The sequence below is a fragment of the Lepisma saccharinum genome, chromosome 28 (genome assembly GCF_977018435.1).
Source record: "Lepisma saccharinum chromosome 28, izLepSacc3.1, whole genome shotgun sequence".
Classification (NCBI taxonomy): Eukaryota; Metazoa; Arthropoda; class Insecta; order Zygentoma; family Lepismatidae; genus Lepisma; species Lepisma saccharinum.
The window spans coordinates 15,151,767-15,179,620 of NC_139256.1; the positions used below are offsets into that span (position 1 = coordinate 15,151,767).

General features: G+C 37.9%; 1 protein-coding gene across 2 annotated transcripts in view; it reads left to right on the top strand.

Moving 5' to 3' along the window:
• Cep164 (centrosomal protein 164) overlaps nucleotides 1–27,854 on the top strand; it is a 72,820-nt gene that overhangs the window by 27,332 nt on the left and 17,634 nt on the right. For both annotated transcript variants that reach the window (XM_083114085.1, XM_083114086.1), the window contains exons 9-16: nucleotides 1,382–1,589; nucleotides 3,835–3,928; nucleotides 5,025–5,170; nucleotides 8,590–8,884; nucleotides 13,780–14,022; nucleotides 17,269–18,193; nucleotides 22,240–22,457; nucleotides 25,343–25,571. In XM_083114085.1, coding sequence (XP_082970211.1) covers nucleotides 1,382–1,589; nucleotides 3,835–3,928; nucleotides 5,025–5,170; nucleotides 8,590–8,884; nucleotides 13,780–14,022; nucleotides 17,269–18,193; nucleotides 22,240–22,457; nucleotides 25,343–25,571 — 2,358 coding nt within the window. The remainder of the gene's footprint in view (nucleotides 1–1,381; nucleotides 1,590–3,834; nucleotides 3,929–5,024; nucleotides 5,171–8,589; nucleotides 8,885–13,779; nucleotides 14,023–17,268; nucleotides 18,194–22,239; nucleotides 22,458–25,342; nucleotides 25,572–27,854) is intronic.

Genomic DNA, 27,854 nt, shown 5'->3' on the forward strand with positions numbered 1-27,854 from the left:
TTTTCTTTATAGGAGAACAGTACAATATTGTACTCAGTGTAGCTAACTACAAAATTTGTAGCTGCAGCTGTAGCAATGCTACATTTTTAAAATTGTACCTGTAGCCGAGCTACAAAATACCTGTAGTTGTAGAGAAAATTTCACCACAGCTACATTTCTTGTCAGCGTTTTGAGATAAATTTTGTATTTTTAGTGGAAATGTCCATTATCGGATAATTATTTTATCTTAATTGCGGATATCTAAACAGTTTGGATATCTGGATTTAGTTATAATTATCTGGATATTCAGAAAATGTGGATATCCATTATGTTCATGCCAATTAGCATCCTTGAGAGAGTAAGAAAAATCACCATTCACATGTTTTTCGTTTAAAATACGTACTGCCTTCTAATTAGTCTTTTAAAAGTAAAATCATTATTATTAATAAAAATATGTTTATATATACACACATATAATTCAAACAAATTACATTTGTTTATTGTCGTAAACATGAACATATGGCTGTTTATTGTTTCATTTAACAGTAGCGCAAAAGTAGGGGGTAACGGACAGGAGTAGCATAGCAAGCTACTTTTTGGTAAATGTAGCTGTAGCGAAGCTACATTTTTGGAAGAGTAGTTGTAGCTGTAGCAAAGCTACTTTTAAAATGTAGCGTTCTCATCACTGATTGTACTGTACTAAAGTTATCAATATTTTAACAATGTTCTGCACTGTGACTGCGCATTCTAAAGGCATCATGGTTTGGGCTCGGGCTACGGAACATGCGCCGGTTCGGGTCTCCTGCAGGTGGGGGGGAAGGTAACAACTTTTCTCCTGAGATTTTGGCCAGTGTATGAGTGAGTCTGGTGCCCACCTACCATCGTGAAGAAATTGGGGTGCTACTAATGAGTAGCCTAACCCAGTCATGGGAGCTACAAATGAGTAGCCTAACCCAGTCATGGGGATCTACAAGTGAGTAGCCTAACCCAGTCATGGGGAGTTACAAATGAGTAGCCTAACCCAGTCATGGGGAGCTACAAACTAGTAGCCCAACCCAGTCATGGGGAGCTACAAACGACTAGCCCAACCCAGTCATGGGGAGCTACAAACGAGTAGCCCAACCCAGTCATGGGGAGCTACAAACGAGTAGCCTAACCCAGTCATGGGAACCTACGATGATACAGGGTTCGTCATGCTGACCACACAGAACCCTGTAACTGGTTGGAAGATCTCCCACCTCCGCTGAAACATGTGGGAGTGAAGCTGGTAGGTAGGCCTTGGCCCTCAAGGGCTGTTGCACTACAGGTTATTTATTATAACAATATCGTCTCTATGTTCAAAGTTTAGACGTTAATAAACTGAGTATAGGAATCAGCTTAAAGCTGGCGTATATCTTTACAGGTCTTCTTCTGAACGTGAGAGATGCATCAGAATTATGCCTCAGTGACATCATTGACAAGGAGAAAGTTGAAAAGAGCAGGTTCACAGTGGAACAGGTGCCAAATAGGATAAATGTGATAGTGAAGAGTAAAGAACCACAACCTGCCAAAATTGAAAGGATCGAAGTGGAAAAGAAGTTGGAAGAAAGTGCCAAGGAGGAAACAGAGAAGTAAGTACTAGGTACTATTTCCGAAGCAGTATGAATGTCAGCATATCGGAAGTAGCCAATATCCATGGTTAAAGGCATAATATTTAGTTTTTGATGAAAACCTGAAATGTTAAGTAACACACTGTAATATTCAGTTTACACGTTTTTGGAAGGTGTAAGGGGCATTTTCCTAACATGTTTTGTCTTGAAATGATGTAAAATGAACTGCCAAATGTGAAATTAACTTTTAAACATGGATTTAGAGTTTATTTACCAACGTAGCATTTTTGAAACCTGAGAGTTATACAAATCATGAAAAATTTATTAATTCTACCGTAAATATCTGAGAAAAAAAATTAGACCACACAGCAATAAACATAATACTCCAAACACTACATAAATGTGGTATTAAAACGAAAATGTTTATTTTGTGTAATAAGTGTAAATCAATTTTAGGATTATATTCATCATTTTAACACCGAAATGCCATTTCATATACGGCTTTGATCCCAAAATGTGCTTAGTTTTTGTACCGATATCTTGATCTTTTATTCACCATGAATATGTGGCCCTACCCATGCTGTATTGGAAAGTGTTGATTCATATTTTATTGCCAATACCTAGAGGCACATATTTTTGTTAAATAAAAAAAGCAAAATTTCGGTACAAAAACAGAGTCAATTTCGAGTTCAAAAGCAGTAAATAAAATAAAATTTTGGTGTTATAGTGGTAAAAAATTGGATCAAAAGTGGTATATAAAATGACATTTTGGTTTTAAAATTGTGAATATAATCCTAAATGTAATTTAAAAACTGCACTTATTACACAAAATAAACACAACCCTTCTAGTAGCACATTTATGTAGTTACCAGAGTTAAGTTTATTCCCGTATAAAGGGGTCAATTTTTCCTTCTCAAATATTTACAGCAGAATTAATCAATTTTCTGCGATTTACATAACTCACAGGATAATTCAGACCTCAGACGGTGTCGTGTCGGTAAATAAACTCTAAATTTCATATTTAGTAGTTTATTTCGCATTTTGCAGTTCATTTCGCATTATTTCGTGGCAAAATGCACCTCACACCTTTCATAAACGAAATGCATGCCCCTACCAATACCATATTCAAGGTATAATAGTTCTGTTAGTTATAGGAATGTTCATTCTGGTGACATGAAGATAAATACTGACTTGTTTTTCAATGTAGTCCCCAATGACATTGACGCTCTTGCCATACCTGTGCACTAGGTTGATGAAGACTTGTTATAAAAGTCTTGTATCCTTGCATACTAGGAAGTGAAAGTTGAGCTTGAGAAGTGCCAGGTCAGGACTGTAAAGAGGAGGTTTAAGTAGACAAATTTATACACATGTTAAGGAGCTGTCAGACCAAAGGGGCAAGCTACTAATGATGGATTACATGCCAAAGTAACAAGCAACACAGAACCCTCCAGACCATAAAAAAAGCATTCACTTCGCATGCTTAACCAACAGACAGAAGTGACATTGTGACTATTGAGAAAACAATGCAGTCCGAGGGACATGCAATTGCAGTTTGTTGGTGCAAGAGGTTGCACAAGTGACAAGTGTCACTTCTCACTTCAGTCCCTAAGCTCCCTTACTGTTGTGTTCTGTGTTTTCAGTTCAAAATTATTACATAATTATGAAATTATTTATAGTTTCATTTTCCTGTTAGCCAATAGGTAGAGACATGCATATTTCATTTTTGACAGAAATTCAAAGTGAAATAACATGCTGTAATGTTCATTTTTCATGTTTTTGAAAGGTGTGGGGTGCATTTTCTTGCAGTGTTCAGTCACAAAATGATGCAAAATTACTCCAAATTCTCAATAAACTCTTAAACACAAAAATTAAAAAATTTTTTGGTGGCATAACACTTTCTAAAGTCTGAATTATTGTGTGAGATATGAAAATCACAGAAAATTTATTCATTCTGCTGCAAATATTTGAGTAGCAAAAATGAACTCCTTTATACAGGAATAAACTTAATACATACTCTGGTAACTTCATAAATGTGCTATTAGAGAGGAAATATTTATTTTGTGCAATAAGTATATTTTTTTAAATCAAATTTAAGATTATATTCACCATTTAGCCATTATATGTACTGTTTTTGACCCCGAAATGTGCTCAGTTTTTTTTTAAGGAAATCCTGATCTTTTATTCAACATAACTATATGGCCTTACCAGTAGGTATATGTAAAGTTGCATTTTTATTCTGTGTATAATTTGCATTCGTTATTTGCAGGATGGAAAAGGAATTGAATGAAACATTAGCTAAACATAAACAGGAACTTCAAAGGCAACTACAAGAGACGAAACTGAAGTTAGAAAAAGAGAAGGTATGTTGAATGGATTGTACTGCATGTACAAGGACTGATCCACAAAGAGTGAGACTAATTTTTTTTGTGCAAATGTTTATTACTCTGATGGAAGGGCAAAGTGATCTCTTTGAAAGTAGTCCTCCTCCGACTTGAATACACTTATGACAATGTTTTTGCCAATCCCCACATGATGTAAGTCATTCTGTGTGTGATCCTTGAGAATCACCTCACATTTCTTCAGCACTGCCCTCGAGTCCACAAAACTTGAGTGCAGAGAACAGAAAAAAAGTCACAGGGGTCTACGTCTGGGATGTGGTACATATGTGATGTTGAATTTTGCCAAATACGTATGCCAAGACGTAATTTGCCACATGAGTTTGTGCATTGTCATAATGAAGTCGCCATGCCACGCATTCCAATGAAGTTGCAATCGTTTCTTTGCAATGTGCCTCCTCAGTGCCTTCAATACAGACGTGTAATATTCTGCTGTAACAGTAGCGTATGGGGGAACTGTGTGCTGGTACACCATCACCTTACCTGCAGATGGAACAACTTTCGCCTTTTTCGGTGTTGGAAACCCTGACGATTTCCGTACTGTGCTGGCTTGTTTTCCTTCTGGGTGGTAGTGCTGCACCCATGACTCATCACCTGTGATAACTGACTCCAGAAAAGCTTCACCTCCATCACCAAAGAGGTGTAGAACCTCACGACATGTGTCCACTTGATTGCTGCATACTCCTCCTCACGTCCATTGTGTTATGCGAAATACACGCAGTGCCTAGAACATAGGGTGTTGCTGCCAAACAAAGGATCTGCCATCTCTGGGTATTATGTATGAAATCCCACTCTTGCCTAACATGCACATTACAAGCATGTGATGATACAGGATGCTGTGCGATAAAAATCAGTCTCAGTCTTTATTGATCAGACCTCGTAAGTTCTCCCAACATGGAATCGATTCATTGTACTTTATTTTAAGTGTTCTAGAAATTTTATTAAGTGTTAAACATCAAATTTCACTTCCTCCTTGTTTCCATCATCAATGCTTCGCATAACACATTTGTTAATTTGATTTCTCATTACTTTGTACTCATATTTAATGTTTATTTTGCAGGAAGATAACATAACTAGAATCTCTAAAGAATTATTAGAGGAAGAGAATAAAGCAAAGAACAGTTTAAAAAAGCAAATGGAGGATCGTCTACAGTCGCTAATTGTCGAGTTGAAATCTGAACAACAGAAACAAGAGGCGCAAATAAGGTACAGCATGTTTTTTCTTTGCTAACATTTTCCATTGAAGGAGAGGTATTAATTACACCTCTGTCAGTGTTGGTTTATCAGTAAAATTGCCATTATTTTTACTGGTCCAATGTATTTATATATAGCCTGTAATTTAGTGGAATATTCTTAAATTTTGTTTGTTATGAATATTGATTGATTTTTGTTATTTAACGTCACTTTCCTGACACTTTTGGCTAATCTTGATGATGAGAATGAGTGATGAAATTGATGAAGGCAGACTCACAAAGAACACCCATGCCTAGACTGGGATTTGAACCTGGGAACCCTGGTTTAAGTCCTTAACTATATTGTAATATTCACCTATATATTGCTCTATCTTACCTTACAAAAGTAGCATAATTCCTTGTGTGAATCTCCTGCTCAAAAAAGGTTAGTATGTATTAGAGGTATGCAAATTTCGTTTTTTGATGAAAACACGAAATATGAAATAACATGCTATAATGTTCATTTTTCGTATTTCTGAAAGGTGTGAGGTGCATTTTTCTACCCTGTTTTGTCACGAAATAATGCGAAATATACTCTTAAACATAAATTTACCATTTATATACCGATGCAACACTTTCTGTCTGAAGTATCCTGTGAGTTATGCAATTCACAGAAAATTGATTAATTCTGATGTAAATTTTTGAGAAGCAAAAATGAACCCCTTTACACAGGAATAAACTTAATACTCTGGTAACTACATAAATGTGCTATTAGAAGGGATAAGTTTATTTTGTGTAATAAGTGCAGTTTTTGAAATCAAATTTAGGATTATATTCACAATTTAAAAACCAAAATGTCATTTCATATAGCACTTTTGAGGTGATTATTCACCGCTATAACACCAAAATTTTATTTTATTTACCACTTTTGAACCCGAAATCGACTCTGTTTTTGTACCGAAATTCTGCTTTTTCATTTACCAAAAATGTGTGCCTCTAGTATGTATGTATCTGTGCATTTGTGTAAATGTGTTGTTTTTTTGTCTCCTTCATTTTTTAATTTTTCTTTGTAATAATTTTTCTTTTTTTATTCGATTTATGTACAAGAGTTAACTGTATAAACTGGGTTAGGTGGGAGAACAGCCACAGGCTGAAACTCGCCCTTCCATAAAGAAATTTTGAATTTTAATTTGAATTGAATTGTAGCACATGGGCTAACCACTCTACCAAGGTTTTGTTGCGAATATAAAAGTATATAATTCATATGCCATGGTTTTGTGAAGGAAATTTCTAAACATACTTATAAGTTTAATGCTTTTTGCAATCACTTGGTTAGATCATAGCCTGCAAAATCTTTCCTGCCTGGGCACTGTGCCAGTCCACACTTTATTGCAAGAATTTACAATTTCTGCCAGAAGGTGTTCTGTTCCACGAATAATAATCACTTTGAAGACGTAAGTGAACTTATCAGCATATTCTTCATTCCAACTGTGTTAAAATGCATTGCTTCCTTGATGACAAATGTTTGAAAGATCTAAATACCTACATCAGAAGCCTCGCAATTGTAAAGTCCACCTGCTTTAGAAATGTCTTTGCAAGAAGTAGATGGGTCAGATAGCAGTGCCATTAAGTGAGTAGTGGCAGAAATTGTAAATTCTTGCAATGAAGTGTGGACTGGCACAGTGCCCAGGCAGGAAAGATTTTGCAGGCTATGATCTAACCAAGTGATTGCATAAAGCGTTGACTTATAAGTATGTTTAGAAATTTCCTTTACAAAACCATGGCATATGAATTTATATACTTTTATATTCGCAACAAAGCCTTGGTAGAGTGTAGTGTGCTACAATTCAATTCAAATTCAAAATGCCTTTATTGAAGGACTAGGTTCATCCTGTGGCTGTTCTCCCACCTAATATAACACCTTACGTTAATTCGATAGAGATGTCTTCCTGTGTTTGCACACTAACATAAATGCATTTCTCAACATCTACACATGTTTGCGAAGTGATCTATCTTCATTTTTTCTACTTTTCACTAGTGGAACATGTTTAATAATTTCTCTTCTGGTGGCTATTATTTATGCTGACCTCCATTTTGGAGTGATTAGCACAGGTTTGATTCCCAACTGGCCATGGATGTTGTTTGTGAGTGTTCCTCATCATATTATCCTCATTGTCACGATCAGACAAAAGTGGCAGAAAAGTGAGGTAAAATAAATCAATCAATCAATTATTTACTTTTATATAGAGGATAACTAGGTAAAAAACTCGAAACAGTTCCAAATTTCAGTTCTCTGATTTTTATATCTGGTTTATAATCTGTTTGCACAAAACATTCACTGCAATCAACAGAGGAATTTGATACACAATTTGGACCAAAATCCTGTTTGGAAATAGCCTTCATCCATTTTCTTTCACAATGTCTGATTCACAGGAAATGCATGAAAACTAATTCCAGTTGCCTTTCCTTTATTGTTGTTACAAAATGCCAAATGAGATGGAACAGTATAGCATTTGAAATGAAATTCAAAACTTTGTATTACTTACATGTGCGTGTATGTGCCAAAAGGCCAAATATATATAAAGCTATATACAGGGGTTGGACAAAAATAGTGAGATTGAAGCATGGCGGTGGTTCAGTGATGATTTGGGCAGCCATCTCCTGGTATTCTGCCGGACCCATCATCACCCTGCATGGACATGTCACTGCCAGGGACTACGTAACCATTTTGAGTGACCAGCTGCATCCCATGGTGCAAACTTTGTTCCCAGATGGTGATGCTGTGTTTCAAGATGACAGAGCCCCTGTTCATACAGCTCACATCGTCCAGGACTGGTTTGATGAGCACGAAGATGAAGTGTCACATCTGCCATGGCCTCCACAATCGCCAGACCTCAATATTATTGAGGCCCTGTGGTCGGTTTTGGAGACCAAGGTGCGAGCCTGCTACCCACCACCATCGTCCCTACAACAACTTGCAGCTGCTTTGGAGGAAGAATGGTACAACTTCCCTTTTACAACCATACGCGACCTGTATTTGTCTATTCCACGTCGACTGCAGGCCATTCTGCATGCCAAATGTGGTCCTACTCGATATTAATAAAGGTAATGTGCATTTCTGCGGGTGTTTCCATATTTTTGTCCAACCCCTGTATGTATACATAGGATATGCATTTAGGGCTTGACACATCTTTGATCTTTATCATAGTGGAAGAATCACATTTTGGGTGACAACCAGAACAACCAGAAATATTTCAGATTTTATTCATGATTTTGTATTTCTTAATATTCCTTTCACAATAAATGAGTTTTGTATCAAAACAGCTACTCCCAGCCTAATATTGACTGTATTCTTATTAAGTCGGTCTGAGGGATTCATCATGTATTGGATTTTAATCTGGTGTGGGATAAGAGTTAGACTGTGTCTTCCAATTAATCTTTCTCCTTTTGCAGGAAGGACATGAAAAGTTCCCTTCAGAAAATGGAGACCGAGATGAATGCTCTGAAGCAGACGAAGCTGGGAGCTCTGCAGAAAGAGAAGGAGCAGCTGAGAGAGAAGGAAGAGGCAGAGATCCAGAGGACCATCGAGGAAGAGAAGGCAAACCACCAGAGGCTCCTGGAGGAGAAGCTGGGAAACTTGAGACGGGAGCTGGAGTCTGCGGAAGAAACGGAGTTGGGGAATTTGAGAGCAGAGTTCACCGAAGCCCTCAACATCAAGAAGCAAGAAATGAAGGAAGAGCATCTTCAAGTAAATATTTTGTTCTTGTCAGGTTTTGATTGCATGGCTTTAATATCACACACGTGCAATTTGTTAGTGGGCCTGAACATGCTCTTACTGGTTGATGACCAGGAACAAAGTAACACATTAAAATTCCATTTTGCAGGTTTCTCACCTGCATTGTCAGTGGAGAAATGACAGAGGAATATAGTAAATAGTTTTGTGGCTATGGAAGCCTATTAAACTCGCATCACCCCCACCTTTGGCCGTGATAAAGAAAGTGTGGGGCCCTAACTCCACACCCCCTGTACGCCTCCATGGCGTGGTGCAAAGCACAGGGGAGCACTTTTTACTCATCTAGACAACAGAGAAAGTAAACCACATGAAGATTCACATGAATGCTCTAGAAGGAATTCTAAGCAGATGTGATTTTTTAGAATTATATTCCTGTAGTTTACGGTTATAACTAGGGAACGGAAGTTTAGGTAAATAAATGTTTTTTCTGCAATAAGATAGAGACCCTCGTTTCTGCCAAAATTCTGATCATTTTTATATGTCAACACAGCAAATTTTATTTTACATAAAACCACATATTTTCCAGTTTTCCGTATGTAAATACATATTTTGCGAATTTCCATTTTAAATACATAAAATCGCTCATTGACTTCAGCTACCTCGAAGGAAAAAATGTTTATTCTCTCCACCTCTCTTTCATATCGAGAGTGTTAGGTTTGCTTTGTCTTTGAACACGCTCGCTGGCAGACTTCTGGTGCCTCTCCTTACTGGGGAGAAATATTACCCCACTGGATCTAACGCACAAGTGCTAATGTCTAAATGTACAGAAATTTTTGGGAAAAACCAAGGTTTTCAAACTTTGTGCCAAATCGCACGTGTTTTGGAAGGTGAAGTAGAGGGAGAGGAAGCTTTGGGAAACTTCAGTGTTAGGGACATTTCGTGCTTCAAATATGCAAGAATTGTTTCTTGTGATGTGGAGCGATCTTTCTCACAATATAAGATGCTTTTTAGAGGTAATCGTCACAGATTTACAATGATGAATTTTGAAAAAACTATGGTGATTCACTGCATCTCTTCCGAAAAATATCTCACTAAGAGGTAAGCATTTAGAAACTGATTTCAGGTGATTAAAATGCATGTAATATTTTGTTTTTGTTACCATGTTTTTTTTTTATTTTTGTCATATTTTCCTGTTTTTATCACATATTTTCAACATTTATGAGACATAAAACAAATATTTCTGAGTTTTTTAGCACATAAAATTCCATTCCCTAGTTATTACAAGCATAAGAAAACAGTTTTTCGTTGTGATGTTTCAGGAGAACACACGCTCCCTTCATCAGACATTTATTTTCATTTTGACTAAAGATACAGTTATAACAATGGTTAGCAATTTTTTAAACAAAAAGAATCCCTTATATAATGGATCTTGTCAATGTTACATTGATGTAATATAGCAACTTAACTGTGAAAAGAACTGTTAACTGTGATTTTTTAGATTTTAGAATGTCATAGTGGATCTTTGAAGGGAGGGGAAATTGAAAAAAAAAGCTTCACTGGCATTGATCAAAGGACAAGCTGAGCGTTAATGTAATTAAGGATAAACGAGATTACCATGTTCATTTCCATTCCGCTTATTGATTTCTTTGCAATACTGGTGGAGCCACAGCAGTTCAGTCTGTTGGATATCTGACTACCATGGAGGAGATCCAGGTTTGGTTCCTGGGATGGGTGATGTAAGATGGGGGAGTTTTTCCAATCTTGTCTTTGCATAAAGCATCTCTGAGGGTCACTCATTCTCTAAGAAAAAGGTACTTGAGTTATGTTCTGTCTCTCTTATTTTGTTCCTGGTTCTCAGCAGAATATTTAAATACATTTTATGCACCCTGTGGCATGAAATGGTATTTAAATGAACGTAAGTAGCATAGGCGCCGACTCCATGGGGGTTGGGGGGACTCGGGCCCCCCCAATGTTATCGATGTGGGGGCAGAGCCCCCCCCCCCCAAATAATTTTGCTTAAGAGAATCTAATGTATTATTTTGCTTCTCTTGTAAAGTTTACTCTGAATTGTGCCACACGAACATAACTTTAAATACACATTTGAAATGTTCTAGACCATCAACTTTGGGGGCTGAGACCGCTAAACCATCAATTTGGGGGGGGGCTATGACCAGAGACAGCAAACCACATGACTTATTACTGTATACTAAGTGTATAATTATGAGTATTGTTAACATTTTTACTAAAACGAGTTTCAAAATAAGATGTGCATGAACTAGGAGAGTGGATGGGATGTTCGGGCTACAAATGGCTCTCACATGACATTCAGAACGAGATCATTGATATATTAGGGAGATCTGTTTTGCGCTCCTTGGTAGCAGATATTAAAAGTTCAGAATATTTTGCTATTATGGTTGACGAAACTTGTGACATATCCATCCGTGAACAATTGACATTTTACATTCGAACTGTAAATGAAAATTTTAATATTTTTGAGGAATTCATGGGAGCTTGGCAGTTCCTGATACAAGCACTTTGAGAATGTAGTAATTTAACCATTACACTTGCAAGAGTTATTTTGTGGGAAGTTTCAAATGCCCAATAATGGCACATGGCAACATGGATATCTTTCTTGCCTATCGACACCTTCCCGGGTTCGATTCCGGTGGAGGCACATAGTGGTTCGGATCCCACTTTAAACTGTAGGTCCAGTCCCGATTAGCCTTACTGTGCATAAAGTGGGCTTAAAGCAACAAATCAATCCAATCCTATCAACACCTAAATTTTTGATCACGTTAGTTTCAGAACATATTAAGTAAATCTCGTATGTGAATTCTTCAAATAATGCAATGTATATACACAGAATAAGTTCATATTAATTATTTTTGATAATTTTCATATTAATAAACATCGCCTATGCTAAATACTTGGATTATAAAGTGATTTTTTTAAAAGAAGTGTCCAAGAATTTTTCATGACTTCCCGGATGATCCAGATTTGAAGAAGGATTTGGTCAGAAAATAAACTTTTCTTTTTTTATGTAATTTTGCATAGTTTCGTGACAAATTGTTGAAAAATGACTTCCCACATTTTGTAATCGCCTAAAATGAACATCATGATTGGACACACACAAAAGATGTACAATGCAGAAATTTTAGTGAGATGAAATGGCGACAGTGAAAATCTGCAAAAGCCAGGCTGGCTCGGTTGCTCAGTGAGTTAATGCATTGGCACAATATGCCAAGGACCCAAATCAAGTACTGGTCAAATCCAGTGATCAGAACGCTACATTTTAAAAGTAGCTTCACTACAGCTACCGCTACTTGTCCAAAAATGTAGCTTCGCTACAGCTACAACTACATTTACTAAAAAGTAGCTCGCTACGCTACTCATGTGCGCTACTCGCTACTTTTGCGCTACTTCTGTATAAGAAAAAAACTTGAAACAAGTTCATGGATATTCAAGAGAAGCTCCTAGCATGACAGGTGTACTTACTGGAAAATACGATCGTAGAACGTCGTACGAGCATAATTCGTTAGATGTTTGCTCTAACTTTGCGGATAGCTGGGGGGTGATTCGTTGGTATAGCTAAATGAGCGACAGGTGGAAATATGCTTTATGTAAGTTTTCTGTTGGGAATGCTTCCCTGAAGGCACAGTGGAAATTTTGCCACCTTGTAATCAAAGGGGTCCTAGGTTAGATACCTGGCGGAGGGACTAGTGGTTCAGATCCAGTCTGGATTAGCTTGTCTCTGTGCATAAAGTGGACTCAAAACAAAAACTAGGAAAGACACCTAGTTGGGAGGATGGATCCTCCTGCTCCTCCATTCCCCACACTGCTCATCATCATCATTCACCATTCTTCCACATTCTCACGATTAGCCAAAAGTGGCAGAAAGCGACTCTATATAAGATAATAACAAAATAAATCATTCATCCTCATTGCCATGATTAGCAAAAGGTACAGAAAAGCGGCGTAAATACATTTGGAAACTGTATATTAACTAAAGAAAATTATCGTTTCTGCAGAAAAGTCAATATCTCGTACATACTTTGTACAATATCATAAAATATATTGAGGAAAGTGGTGTGTAAACTCGAGTGTTGTAAATGTATTGCAATTTTAAAATTTCTGAAAAAATATTATATCGAAAATAATTGTAATTCCAGAAAGTGTATTTCTAACATTCTTGTAACAATAATTTCTTGCTGGTGAGAACAATTAATGCTGAACCATTGATTGCTGGCACCATTGCTTTGTCATTGTAGTGGAGACTGAATCGCTCGTTTTAGCGCTGCAAGTTGTGTTTTACACAGAGATTAATGAAATTTACCTGCCTCTTACACCATGGATATCAACAGGGTTTGTTCCTGGGGTGGTGAAAATGAGACCTTTTTTTTTTTAGTGTTGCCGCAAGCGAGGCATGTTTCTCCCCAAAAGAGCGATGCAGCTAAAAAAACGTAGCCGTTAGCCAGAATATATTCATATATGCCAGTTCAGTTTAGTTATCTGGATATTAGATTTATTCTATACTAATGAAATATATTACGCAGATACCTATAATCTGCGATATCAAGATATTTATAATCTAGATTATACGTATTTCCATGTAATAGACTGTCCTTCGCTACAACTACAGGAATTTTGTAGCTTCGCTACAGCTACAACTACAATTTTCAAAATGTAGCGCCGCTACAGCTACCGCTACAAATTTTGTAGCTAGCTACAGTAGCGACGCTACAAATAGCACGCTACTTCCGACCACTGGTCAAATCTGCATCTACGTTTTTCGCTAAAGTTTCTAAATATTACTGTGGGTTATTTCACATTTTGTATTTTCTTCAAAAATTAAATGTGAACTTCCCTAGGCCCGAACATTCAGACAATTGTGTTCTCTTTCCTTATTCCAGTTGATGAAAGACCTTGAAGTGGAACTAAAGCAGGCATTTGAAATGGAGAAGGACTTGAAGGTGCAGGAAGTTGAAGCTGCCAAAGAGAGGAATGCAGAGCTGGAGAAGTTGAAGAAGGAATTGGAGGAGTTTCTTGAAAGCAAGAAGTTGGATCTGTTGAAGGAACACGAGAAGCTTCTGGACAGCTTCAAAGAGGAGCATGAGAAGAATCTAAGGGCACTGAAAGAAGAATATAAATCACAGGTAAAAAATAATTGACAGCTTCTTGTCATGTAAAGAGTGCTGAGAAGGAGTGGTGGCCTACAGTGAGATAAATTAAACAATGATATGTGTCCCCTATTTCCATAATTATTTTCTTTCATTTAACACTTTGAAGATTGACCTGAAAATACAGTGTTTTTCACAGGACATGGGTTTTTTGCTGTTTTTCAGAAAATCGTTGAAAATATGTTGCTGAGTATGTAATTGTTTACCAATTTTTTCTGAAATCTACAAGGCATCCTCTTTCCACAGATATATAATATGTTCATTTTGTATACATTTTCTCACATTAAGATTTTTTTTCTGTAACATTTTTTGTGAAAGAAATGAAAATTAAAAATTGTAATGAAAGTTACTGAAAAAATATTTTCAATACATAATAGAAATAATTCATAATAAATAACCTAAAAACTTCTTTGGATCGAAGTCATCAAATCTTGTTGTGAAGAATTTCCGCAATGTGCACATGAATTGTTCAATGATATTCTCAACGGTATATGCAAAAGCACAACATAATTTGACACTAGTACAAGTAAAATTAGACAACGAAGAAAACTAGACATGTAGCAGTTGAAATTTGAAAGAGGTGGCTACAACACACATGCACAATAGGTGCAGTACAATTATAGCCTGTCTTTCATTTACACTGCAAGTGTATAGAGAGTAATGAGCTATGCCCATCGCCCATCCTATTGGACAGTAGTTGCATGATGGCCTATGCTCATCTGGAATGTGTTACCACGTGTATAATTATTTCGAATGAAATATATTGACTTCTTTTTTTTTTTTTTTGGTCAATTGTATGTTCCATTTTTCATCATTGCTAATGTTACAGTATGATAATTACATTACTCATAACATAAGTCTGATCTAGTGCAGCCATACACACTGAGACGACACTCCGGTGGTGAGGTGGACCCCCAAACCCACAGGAATTACGAGAGACCCAAATCCAAACACCAACCTTCCACTAATCCAACTTGTACTTTCTTCACATAAATGGTTTCTCGCACGTCTCCCTCATTAGCCCGAGGAGCGCAGACTGGAGGGTTACAGTCTTTAGAAAATTCCCCTTGAAGCAGTAAAATATTTATTTTACATTGACTTACTCCAACTAGAAAATTCTTAGAACACCCTGTTCATCTCAACACATAATTGGAAGGAGCGAGCAACCTTCCTCCCACTACCCCCTATGAGAATACTAAGATTTAAACTTAGAAAATTCCCAGAACTAGTTAAATTACCAATTTTGCCCCATTGCCCCTTTAAGGTTATGTTAACGGTGAGACATTCCTGATTATATACACAAATGACTATTAATTCCCAGAATGCGCATGAGAATCCTCCCTGCTGCAAGAGAATTCAAAAATTAGTACACAGGTAACAATAACGATGTACACTATTAAGGTGATGAATAGGTTGAAATATGTAAATTATGTACGCAGCTGTACAGAATTTATAATTTATTGTAAACCCAAATAAGTGAAAACTCTCCTGGAGAATGAAAATCAAAATTTATACAAAGCATGAAATAATAAGTGTTGATACATTGAAATGTATCAAAGTTATTTTGCACTTGAGTGTATGATGTGCTGATAATTGTCACCTGACATCTTTTATTCCAAAGGTTATTCTACTGACTCAAATATGATTTATGACAAGAAATTTATGCAAACGCAATTACTCTTTCTATCGCAAATGTATGACTTGCCGGTGCACCACATCAACTTTATCAACAAATTTACTGTCATACTAATTCAATTACATTACCTCTAAACAGTCTTGCATTGTAGTGTACCAGTGCTTAAGCTTATCAAATTGTTCAAACACAACTTGTGCAGCACCTACAAAGCTATTCACAAATATATTACCACATCAAGTATCATGTCTGGTATTGATTACACGTAGGAATATAATACAGTGCAGTATTTTCATGTAATAAACTGATTTGCATTACAGGCAAAAATGAACGACTTGATTAGATTTCTAATCTACCATAGCAAGAAATCCAAACATCAATTTTATATGCATGAATCAGGTTGCAAAATTCACTGTGCTGAGGAAACTATACCTCCTGACACCATCTGATATACATATACATCTTTCACCTCAAAATTTTTAATTATTTCTTCTTAAAAAGTAACTCGGATTTATCTTGTTCCTTATACTTGGTTACTCGTACTTTTATGACACTCGAAAGTCAAGTTAACTAGATTTTATTACGACAAATTCTTATTTTTTGAAGATGGTGGCGTCGCCCATTTTCTTCTTATGCATGCTTTATCTGCATTGTTTTGTTTGTCGGCTTCGGCCAAAATGCACCAAAGTTCACGTGAAAATCTGAACTACGCTACTACGTATAGTCAGATAGTAATTTACTGAGACATTCACGACATCGTTTCAGATGGCCTTCCAAATGTGAATCCAGGTGTCTTGAGTGTAAATAGGGGAATACTTACTTCCCTTGAAAGTTGACTAGCATGGCAGCCGGTATCCTTGGCCCATCTTTATATCACCGGAAAATACAACCTACTTCAAGGAAACACTGCTGCTGATACCTTCCCGCGATGGTACCCGTCTGATACACTTTCGTTCACCGGATGATGCTAAAAAGCCACAAAACCTCTCAAAAACTAGAGGCTACATTTTGCCTACAACATCAGGCGTTCATTGTTCTCTGTCAATCCTTTCCCTCTCATCTTACTGCAGCAACAGCTGTTCCGACTACGTGAGACACCTAGTGATGAACTCTTGAAACACTACGACCCTTAAGTACATAGTCCATGCACCGAGAACATCTATCGAAAATCGGGCAAAAAGAAATGGACTTACACTTCGTGAAAAACTTGCGACAACAAAAAAAAAATAGTATAATCAATACAATTATTTTTATCATTGTAATTTTGTTTCCTTTACAATTCACATTATGGCGATCTATCATCATAACACACATTAATTATTGTGAATAATTTGGAAATAATATGCATTTTTTGTTGTTGTTGTCGTTGTTGTATCTCTGGTATAGAAGAAGTGGTTGGATCGTAATTAGCTTTTTCTTCATAAAAAACTCTTGTAATTATTGTTAAATTATTTGATATGGGGACCAAGTTAGCCTCTCCATTCAAAGTCAGTATTAGATAAAATATAAATTATGAAGTGAAGATCAGTGTTGAATTGCTCTTGTAAATATTGGTAAAGTGGATCATGCATTTTATGTTTTTGTTGCAGGAGGAAGAGCTAAAGTTTGAACATGAAGAAAGGCTGGAGAAACTGAAGGAAAGATTGAATTCTGAATGTGAGAATGAAATGAAGAAGCTAAAGGAACTCATCGACAAGAAGAACAGGTACATAGAAGAAGAAGAGAAATTAGCAAAGCAAGAAATGAAGAAGATAGAAATAGAGAACACAAGGTGTGAGCAGCTGCAGAGACAGGTCGAATTGCTGACGCAAAAGCTTCGCGAGGGCAAGAAACAGCTCGAAGATGCAAAAACCATAAAAGCTGACGATAGGGTGTTCGAAAAGCTAAGGTGCGAAAAGCGTATTCTGGAAGACAAGTATCGAACTTTGAAGGAGAAGTACATAAAGTTGAAAACAGACGTGAAACAGACTCTGGAAAAGAGGACAAAGAAACGGGAGAAAAGTGGAAACGCTTCGGAAACCGACAAGTCGACATCGCAGAGAGCAGGCCAAGGCTCGGAGACCGAAAAGTCCGTCACAGTAGATTCGTCCGCTCTGTCCAAGAGCCTCAACGACAAGAAGAAAAAGAAGGATCTCGCCGACAAACCGCAGACTGCAGAAAGCAACACCGAGTCGGTCAGCTTAAGTGTCATGGGCGTTCCTAATAAGTTAAGCTCCCCAAAAAACTTGAGTAGTCCACCAGAATCCGTTAGCAATAAAGACAGTGTGGTGTCGCCTCAGAATACAATATCCACCACGACGGAGGAGAGGCCGAAGAGCATCGATGCAGCTGAAAGTCGGAGGAAGAAACAGTTTAAAATGAAATCCTCGTCAACGTCCAGGCTGTATAAAGGCAGGGATACCTCCCCCGTGGAGAACCTAAGGAAACAGCTGAAGAAGCTGGAAGACTTAGAAGATCTGTTTCCAGTATCAACTCACACAGATATGTATCTTAGGTATCCGTTCACAGATTCAGGTAAGATATTTATGGTTTATCAGTACAAATTACCTCACTCATTAGTCTTAAAATGTCATGATCACTTTCGCCACCTGTCTTGAGACTTCCTCTGGTATGAACTGCACTACATTTGCTGACCAAGGCAGTTTATTAAAGCAACGTCACTCTCATTTGTGTAGATGAGATAAGTCGTTACATAATACGTGTACCGGAATGTGCACCTGGTTGGTAATATACCAAAATAATTATATAAGTTAGAATACTCATTTGCATTAGTTAGTAATGCAATTTGATATTTTTTGATAAGGGTTCAATTACTATTACAAGAGTCAAATGAAAGCCTTAAAAGTCCAATAAAAATTACAGGACAGAGTGTATGCAGCTCAAATTTACATGAGGTATCAACTGTTATTTTAAAGATGGAGCATCCTGTACACATTTCTACCAGTGAAGAGAAGTATACTGAACACAACTCCAACTGGCGGCTGGGAAACAGCGAATCAACAATCAATTGAATTTTCTTCGACTGAAATTGGGCATTTTCAAGCCACAAGGTACCGAACGTTGTTCGCGGGATGAAATAAATGAGCTTGGGTCCACCACATATTGCCAAATGTACTGTAAAGCGAAAGAGAGTCTTCTCAGGCAATGATATCGCCAGCACCAGAAATCAGCGGGGTGTTAATGGTACAACTGCACACGTGGTCCTACTGAGGGAGTTTCACACACAAACACGCAAATAGACAACTGGCAAAAACAGAAGTATGCTTGGCAATGTTGCTTCAGGAGAGCAATGTGACCCCTTCAGCTTTTACTTCAGAACTGAGTTTGTGGACACCCATTGAGCCACACACCCCTGAAGATGATTAAGGGACAGAAAGGGCCAGAAATAGCAGTCAAGGTCACCCACCAGTTGGAGTTGCGTTCAGGATAGTTAAAGTTCAACAATGGCCTCAGTTTGCAGGCAGATGGGTAGAAAGGCCTTTGCAGTGGCTCGTAAGTGAATGCACGTGACCTGCAAAGACTTGTTATTCTTAAGGTACACAGACACTAACTCGAAGTTGAAAATCTATGTAGAGCAGCAATAGGTCTGTGCTAAAATGCAGCAAACTTTGCTACCCTAAATACAGAAATCTACTACATAAGAAAAAGAAATTAACTCTCTCTCCCTTGTGTTTATTTTTATTTGATAAGTGTTAATATGTGAAAAGAAATTTTATATTTATTTGGTTCTATATGTTAAAATAAATAATTCTTTCATGTGATAGATTATAAGTACAGTGTTGGAATTATTTAAATACATGAAATAGTGTTTTTTTATTGTAGGAGATATTAATAATCATATATTTTGTATCAGTGAATATTAAATTTTAATTGGGTATTCATTTTTCTCAAAGTGATGAGCTAATAATAAACTGCCTTGGTCAGCAACTGTAGTGTATTTATTATGGAAACAAGGCTCAATCTTGTTACCATTTTTATGTACTGTCTTCATCTTTTTATCCCATTAATATATTTCACACTGTTAGATGATACGAGGGCCACTATTTATATTTTGAGCCTTGGCAACACTGATTGAAGTTAGGCGCGATTTGACGTTTGCACGGAATCGTCTGGCATTATTGACCATAACGTACTTCAAATGTTTTGTCAATAGCTTGATTTGTGTTGTTTATGTTGCCTTGGAGATTGCGCGACAACAATAAAATGGAATTAACTCGTGAACATTTTCGTGCGATGATTTTTTACGATTTTCGACGTGGATTATCAAGACAAGAGTGCATCGATCAACTTACTTCCACATTTGGCGATGATGCCCCATCCTTTGCCACTGTGAAACGCTGGTATAACAAATTTAATCGTGGCCGCCATTCGCTCACCGACGAGATTCGCGAAGGTCATCCAAAATCAGTTGTTGTTCAAGAAAACATTGATGCTGTGCAAAACCTAATACTGCAAGATCGTCATGTGACATACTGTGAGATTGAGGCAACCATAGGCATTAGTTCCACCAGCATATATAAAATATTACATGATCATTTAGCTGTGAGAAAGGTATGTTCTCGTTGGATCCCACACAATTGGACAAAAACTCAAAAAGACGCTCGCGTCAATTGGTGCAAACAAATGCTCAATAAATACAATCGTGGTGCTTCAAAAGACGTATATAAGATTGTAACAGGTGACGAATAATGGATATATGCATATGAGCCGGAACGTAAACAGCAGTCGACTGTATGGGTGTTTCAAGATGAACCCAATCCAACAAAAGTTGTTCGCGCTCGAAACACATCGAAGCAAATGGTCGCCTGTTTTTTCGGGAAAACTGGTCATGTGACAACTGTGCCTTTAGAGGAACATAGAACGGTCAACTCTGAATGGTACACAACAATTTGTTTGCCAGAGGTCTTCGGTCAAATACGGAAAACAAACAAACGCTGTCGGATCATTCTTCATCAAGACAATGCCAGCTGTCACACATCTCGTCTAACAACCGACTTTATGAACAGTCAAAAAATCGAATTGATGGGTCATCCGCCGTACAGTCCTGATTTGGCACCCAATGACTTCTTCTTGTTCCCGAATGTCAAGAATAAATTGCATGGACAACGATTTTCGTTGGCGGAAGACGCCGTTGATGCGTTCAAAAACCATATTATGGAGGTGTCTCAAGAAGATTGGAAAAACTGCTTTGACAAATGATTCGAACGAATGCAAAAGTGTATTGACCATAAAGGAGAATACTTCGAAAAACAATAAAGCAGTTTTCAATGCCAAATTCCTGTTTTTTCATTGTTAGGCTCAAAATATAAATAGTGACCCTCGTAATATATTCTCCTTCTTGTATTCAAAGATCTCATCTTGTAGCACCACTAAATTTGCCATGAGAAAGGCAGTGAAATAGATTGTGATATTTTAAAAACCAATCAATCAGTGAGTTAGATTAATTCATATTAATTGTCTTCTTTTGCCCACCTTCCTGATCAGTCTCTTTAGATATAACATACAATTTAGTTCAGTATCTCAGGTATTTGTGGTATTACTTGAGTTTTTTAAATTATTTTCATGTAATCCTATGTCAGTATAAATTACACTTTCAATTAAATCTAAGCCATAGAATGCACTGTTTTCTTGTACAAGCACTCAAATATTCAGTTAAAAACTTTTTTAACCGCATACTGTTCATATTGTATTGATTTGTTTGTGTAGTCAGTGTTTTTCTGCAAATATGTGAACATGCAAGGATATTGTGTAGGTAATGTTTCGAATACAAAATACAAAACTTCACCTATGTAACACTTTAAATCTGTTTACCATTCCAAACCATGAATGCAAACTTGTGTTCAACAAACTCTGAGAAGGCATTTCAGTTCATTCACGAGTGTATGTTATTTATATGCATATTATGTATTGTGTGTCGATGCATGTATAATATTACAGCCTCCGCAGTGGTAGCGTCATCACCTTGTAATCAAGCGGTCCCGGGTTTGATACCTGGTGGAGGCACATAGCGGTTCGGATCCCACTTCAAACTGTAGGCCCAGTCCCAATTAGCCTTACTGTGCATAAAGTGGATTTAAAACACCAACTCAATCAATCAATCAAGCATCTATTATAATATTGAAACTGTGGTTGCCAAGCATATTGAACAAAGGTTTCAGTTTCTAGCCCCGGCAAGAATGTTCATTTCATCAGTTTCGCGTAATCTTCATTCACCCTTATCGTTGCCTGAAGAAGTAGAAAAAGCAAAAGAAATGAAAATATACAGTGAGATTATACAGTATATGTATAATTGTTATTATATTTTAATGTCAATTACAAGGCTTGAAAATAATACCATATGAATGTGCTGAAGCATCACTAAAACAAAGTGTGTGTATAATGCATGTTGAATATGATTGTGCAAGTTTTATTAATTTTAAGTGTTATAAATATTTTAAAATGTATCTCTGTTTTTAATCTGAGAAATTTCAGAAATTTCTTTCATGGTTCACTCCAATAGAATCAGCTTTTCTTTTACCCATTTATTTATTCGGAAAGTGATCCAAACCGTTTAATTCCAGGACAGTTTGGCAGCTCCGAGCTTGAGTTCTTCAGACACCGAATCCACCTGGAGAGAGATTCTGTCCGTCGAGCCAAAGACTTCCTTCGGCAGCAGCGACAGGCATTTCAGAGCAAGCAGAGGGAGCTTCGACAGCAGCAGCAAGAGCTTGAGAGCAGCGGCTCCAGTCACACCAACGCACGGGCTCAGCTGGAGCAGTTGAAGGAGACACTATTTCAAGTAAGAGATCATTGTAGATGTTCGACATATACAATAATTCTGTATGGTTCTCTCTTAAATTACGAGGGCAAATCGAAAAGTCTTTGCGCCTATTTTTTTCTAGCTTGTTCTAAGTGTTATTTCAAAAGCGAGATATACGAGCGATGCAGTAGGCTTTTCTTGGAACGGCCCTATTGTAACTTCCGATTTCTTCCACAGCATGGCGCTGTTATCAGTTGGCAAAGATGGCCGGAGTGCTCAGGAAGTCCACGCCATATGAGCAGCGATGTGTTATTAGTTTTTATGGTGCAAAGGACAAACAGCCACAGATATCCACAGGGGAATGGAGCCAGTGTATGGGGACAAGTGTTTATCAGTGCGAAGTGTGCAGTGGTGGTGCAAGGAGTTTGAAAATGGAGGGGAAAATGTGGAGGACAATGAGGGATCGGGCCGACCTCGTTCCTCGCTGACACCAGGCAACATTACCCATGTTGATGAAATGGTGAAAGCTGATCGACGTGTTCATCTGAAGGACACACCACACCATGCTCTGCTGTTTTGACTCAGGAGTGCAATGCAGTGTCCATGTTTCATCGCCAGTGACAAGGAGGTTCAGGGAACTGTCACCCTCGTCGACGTAACGCTGCAAATGGTTCAGTGACATGACCATTCGCTTGCCCTGTTGGACATCATCAAGAAGCTTAGGAACCCACCGACATGACACCTTCCGGTATCCCAACGAATCATGAACAATGTCGTAAACACTACCATAGGAAATGCCAAGTTCAGTGGCAATGACCTGTTTGTGGCTGTTTGTCCTTTGCACCATAAAAAAAACTAATAACACTTCGCTGCTAATATGGCGTGGACTTCCTGAGCACTCCGGCCATCTTTACCAACTGATAACAGCGCCGTGCCAGGGAAGAAATTGGAAGTTACAATAGGGCCATTCCAAGAAAAGCCTACTACATCGCTCATATATCTTGCTTTTGTAATAACACTTATAAAGAATTAGGCGCAAAGACTTTTCGATTTGCCTCGTGTCTTAAGACTACTCATTAATTTAAACCAGGGGTATCAATATTGGAAAATATTAGGTCAGATTTAATCACCACAAAAAAAAAAAAGAACCGACTCAGTGAATCAATTAAAAGCATTGCTCTCGACATTCTTGCACAAGCAAGAATTAAAATTTAATACCATTACAGTATGTATGATCCTATTGATGGTGTGCATATAGGAACTTATTAACTTGATATTTAACCATGCAGAACTTCCTTTCAGTTATGGAAAGATATTGCTGAACCTAATAAACAAGCTTTCAATTTTATAGCATGAAACATTGATTTTATAGTAAATTCAAGCTCCAATTTGTGTGTTCTTTGTAGATGGTCAGTGCATGTTGACTCATCTAATACTGACCTTAATGTATTCCAATGTTTCGGAAACTTGTTCTGTTTCCATCATCGATTTGAAGTTAATTTATATAATCATGTATGTTATATTCAGATGTGAGCTTCATGACAGGACTGCCTAGGAGGCTTAATCAGTGGTGGGCAGGTTCCACTGTGCCCAGCTCGAGAAGAAAGATCTGCTTTGATATGTGCCTCGCAGGCAGGTACTAATAGAATGATACAGACAAGGTTCTCATTCACAGCATATATCACTGAAGATTTCAATAGTCCTTCTTGAACTTGGTTTGAGAGCCTCCCCGATGGCATAGTGGTAGCGTCATCGCCTTGTAATCAAGGGGTCCCTGTGGCGGAGTGGTTAGCACATCGCACTACAATGCTAGGTGTCCCGGATTCGAATCCCGGCCTGGGTGTGGATGTTTGTGAGTGTCCATTCATCAATTTCATCATGTCGTCACTCTACTTCATCTTTGCAAATTAGCCAAAAGTGGCACAAAAAGCGAAGTAAAATAAAGCTAATCAAAATAAATCAAGGGGTTCCAGGTTCGATACCTGGTGGAGGCACATAGTGGTTCGGATCCCACTTTAAACTCTTTAAGTCCAGTCCCTATCAGCCTTACTGTGCATAAAGTGGACTTAACAAACCAAGTCAGTGGACTGGATTTGGTGCAGACTTTGCCACTGTTGAATAATTTTCCGAGGCAGTTTTCTCGTGGAAACCCATACCTGAACAAGTCTCTGAAAAATCAAGCATTGATTAAAAGTTCAAGTCAGCACAGTATGGCTCACTATTAATTTTTAGAAACCCTTTGCATAATGTAATTTCAATACTATTTTACAGATATAATAAATTATGAATGTGAGAGAGAATTCTCGCCAAAGCGACAAGTTGCAAGCGACACGAAGAATTCATACGAAAGCTGCAAGTGAGAAGCAACACTAGCTCATTCAGTGTCTAACAAAACATTCACCCCTCATGTGCAAACAAGAGCACATGGCGACGCGATGCACAATATTGAGAAAATGGGCCGGTCAGAGCAACACGCAAGCTATAAGTGACACCTGCAGCTTGTCATGTCACTTCTGTTTGAAAGGTTCAATTGATTACTGAGGCTTTGCTTCCAAGCAACACTTGTCGCCTCTCACATGTCGCTTGTCTCTTTGGTGTGAAATCTCCCTAAAGGGTGATCTTTTTTCAAGACATTCAAATGTCAACCTTCCATCCATGCACCCTGCACTGCATTTGTGATTGCCCTCTCATCTTCATCTTATCGCCATTCATCCTCATCTTCGCAATTAGAAAGTGGCAGAAAAGTGGCATAAATTGAATCAAATCAATCAATAAATGATGAAAATGATAAGGTAAGAAAAATATAATATTGATGCCCCTTACTGTTTGTTCTTTTACTTCACCTCATTGCTGCTCTGTGCCTTATTTTTATGAATTACTTCCTGATAGGCAAAACTGTATCATATATATTTTATTTATTACAGGAAGAGAAGGACCTCTCTGACATGGAAGTGAGTCTCCACAGAACTAGAAGTCTTTTAGGAGAGAAAATAATTCGCCTGAGGCATTTGGAGCAATCACTTCGCAGAGCAACAATCGGCAACAATGATAAAGATCGCCTGCCACTGGAAGAGGGGACACTGAGTGACCTTTCATCGCACAGTGGAAGCTCCGGGTTCAGCAGCACGGAGCAGGGGACAGACCCAACTCTTGGTCAGTGGATTGCATGTAGTCCAATCCTTACTTCAGATTAGCATGGTACCTTTAATTTCTTCTGCATCATGTTAGGATTGTTTGGTCCGCTTCCTGTCCTTATTTGGAGATGTATTTTGTGCATACGGGATTCACGTAGTGAGTAATTTGTTACACATTCAGTGTTAAGATGTACAGCGCTTGACTAACCATAACCTGTGCCAGTCGTACAGTGTATTGTAGCATCAACCACCACCAACCTTCATAACATCATTAATATTCCTCTAAAACACTTATCACATGTATATGCTGCACGCGTGTATAAATCACACCTTTTTCAGACAGTGCCATTCAGAAGAGATGCTTTTCTTTTTATTTCGCTCAAGGGCAAAAGCGGAAACTGGAGTATTGAGAACTATGGCAACATTGCCAATTCGTAAGATGGTGGTACTTCCTCCATCATTTCTTGCGTTGACTTACCACTGGTCAGTAAAACTCGAGTACAAGGCCTCCCCAATGATGTAATGGTAACATCACTGCCCTGTAATCAAGGGGTACTGGGTTTGATACCCAGTGGAGGCACAATGCATAGTGGTTCAGATCCCACTTTAAACTGTAGGCCCCGGCCCGATTAGCTTATCTGTGCATAAAGTGGACTTAAAACAACAATTCAAACAAATGACACTCGAGTACAAGGTCATAGCTCGAGATTTAACTTTTGACTCGTGTGTTGTGCTCAAGATGATGAACAGTAAGTGGTGTTGTTAATACACAAATTAAGGCATTGGATGCATAAATATGCTTTATGCATTAACATCATCACCAATACAAATCTTAATTAACTAATTTTATTGAAATTGCAAAAAAACATATGCAGTAATTTGTATAAGTCTACAGTATCTGAAAGAATAAATTAGTCATGTATTCTTAAGACTTAACTAATCTCATAACACTTTTTTGCATTTACATTTTATGTGCTTGATATAGATTCGTCCAAATACTTAACATGAAGGAAATTGTGGATGAAAACAGTTGCACGAAATTCCTGATCTTTTCTTTGCTTTTGTTCTAAGGCATCATTTTTTAATATATCAATAGCCCGTGGTACGACAGCCCATAAGGGCCAGGGCCTGTCTACCGACTGCCAGCATCATTGCCACATGCCCCAACAGATGTGGCAGCTCATCCAACCAGTTGCTGGGTGAAGTGTGGTCAGCACAACGAACCCCTAGTCATTGTATTTCCATGACTGTGTTGTGCTACTCATTTGTAGCTCCCCAATGGTGGGTGGTCACTGGTCTCATACACAGGCCCGAATCGCAGAAGAAAAGTTTTTACGCTTTCCCCTGGAAGACTCGAACTTGTGCATGTCCAATAGCCTGAGCCCAAAGCTTGACACCTTAGACTGCACGGTGTGGGACCTTTTTCAATATAGCTTACCATGTTCTATAGTGGATGAACCCATATGTGTGGTACACAGTGGAGTCATGTGACTGCAACAGCCAATTCACATCCCTTGTATCCATGCTTCTTGTAGTGAAGGCATGTTCACCAAGAATTCTGACAGTATCATTGGTCTCTCTCTGCGTGGCCATCAGCCATTGTTCGTTGCGAGCTGTATAGTAGAAGCACAACAGTGAAGAATGGATTCTTTATCCTGACATAGCAACTTTCGTTGTGCACTTCTTGATAGTAGTAGAGCACATTGAATGGTTGATAGGGTCAGATTGAAAATGTTGCTGCTCCTAGGCCAATGCAAAAATGTCACCCTCCCAGATTTGTTTTTGTGAATGTGTTGTGATACTGTGAATCACCTACGTTGTTATAAATCTTTGATGTATATAAAGAGTACAGTGACTCTTTTTGATTCGAACTCCAAGGGGCTACGAAAAAAAATGGAATTATCCAAAATTCGAATTGACCAGAATATAATAAGAAAAACACACCAATGAAATAACACACTGTATTAAACATAAAACTGCATTAATATGCAAACAGTACACCTTATGTTACAACTGCTATGTTTTATCCATATCTCCATCCAGGAACAGTACACTTATTGGAATATTTGCATCACGTCTTTTTCATTCCTCTTTCTACCTCTCTAAGCACTTTTTTATCTAATGTTAAGCTACTGTACGCACCACGTTTCGACATTGTGACTCCTCTAAAACACACAGACAAATGACCCCTTCTGTCCGGCTATCCGCTCCCCTCTCAACTAGTTTCTGTGAGGGTGAAGGTCACATTCATACAAACAAAAGCTCTGGGGATTCCCGCTGCCCTCTCTTATCTGCCGTCGGC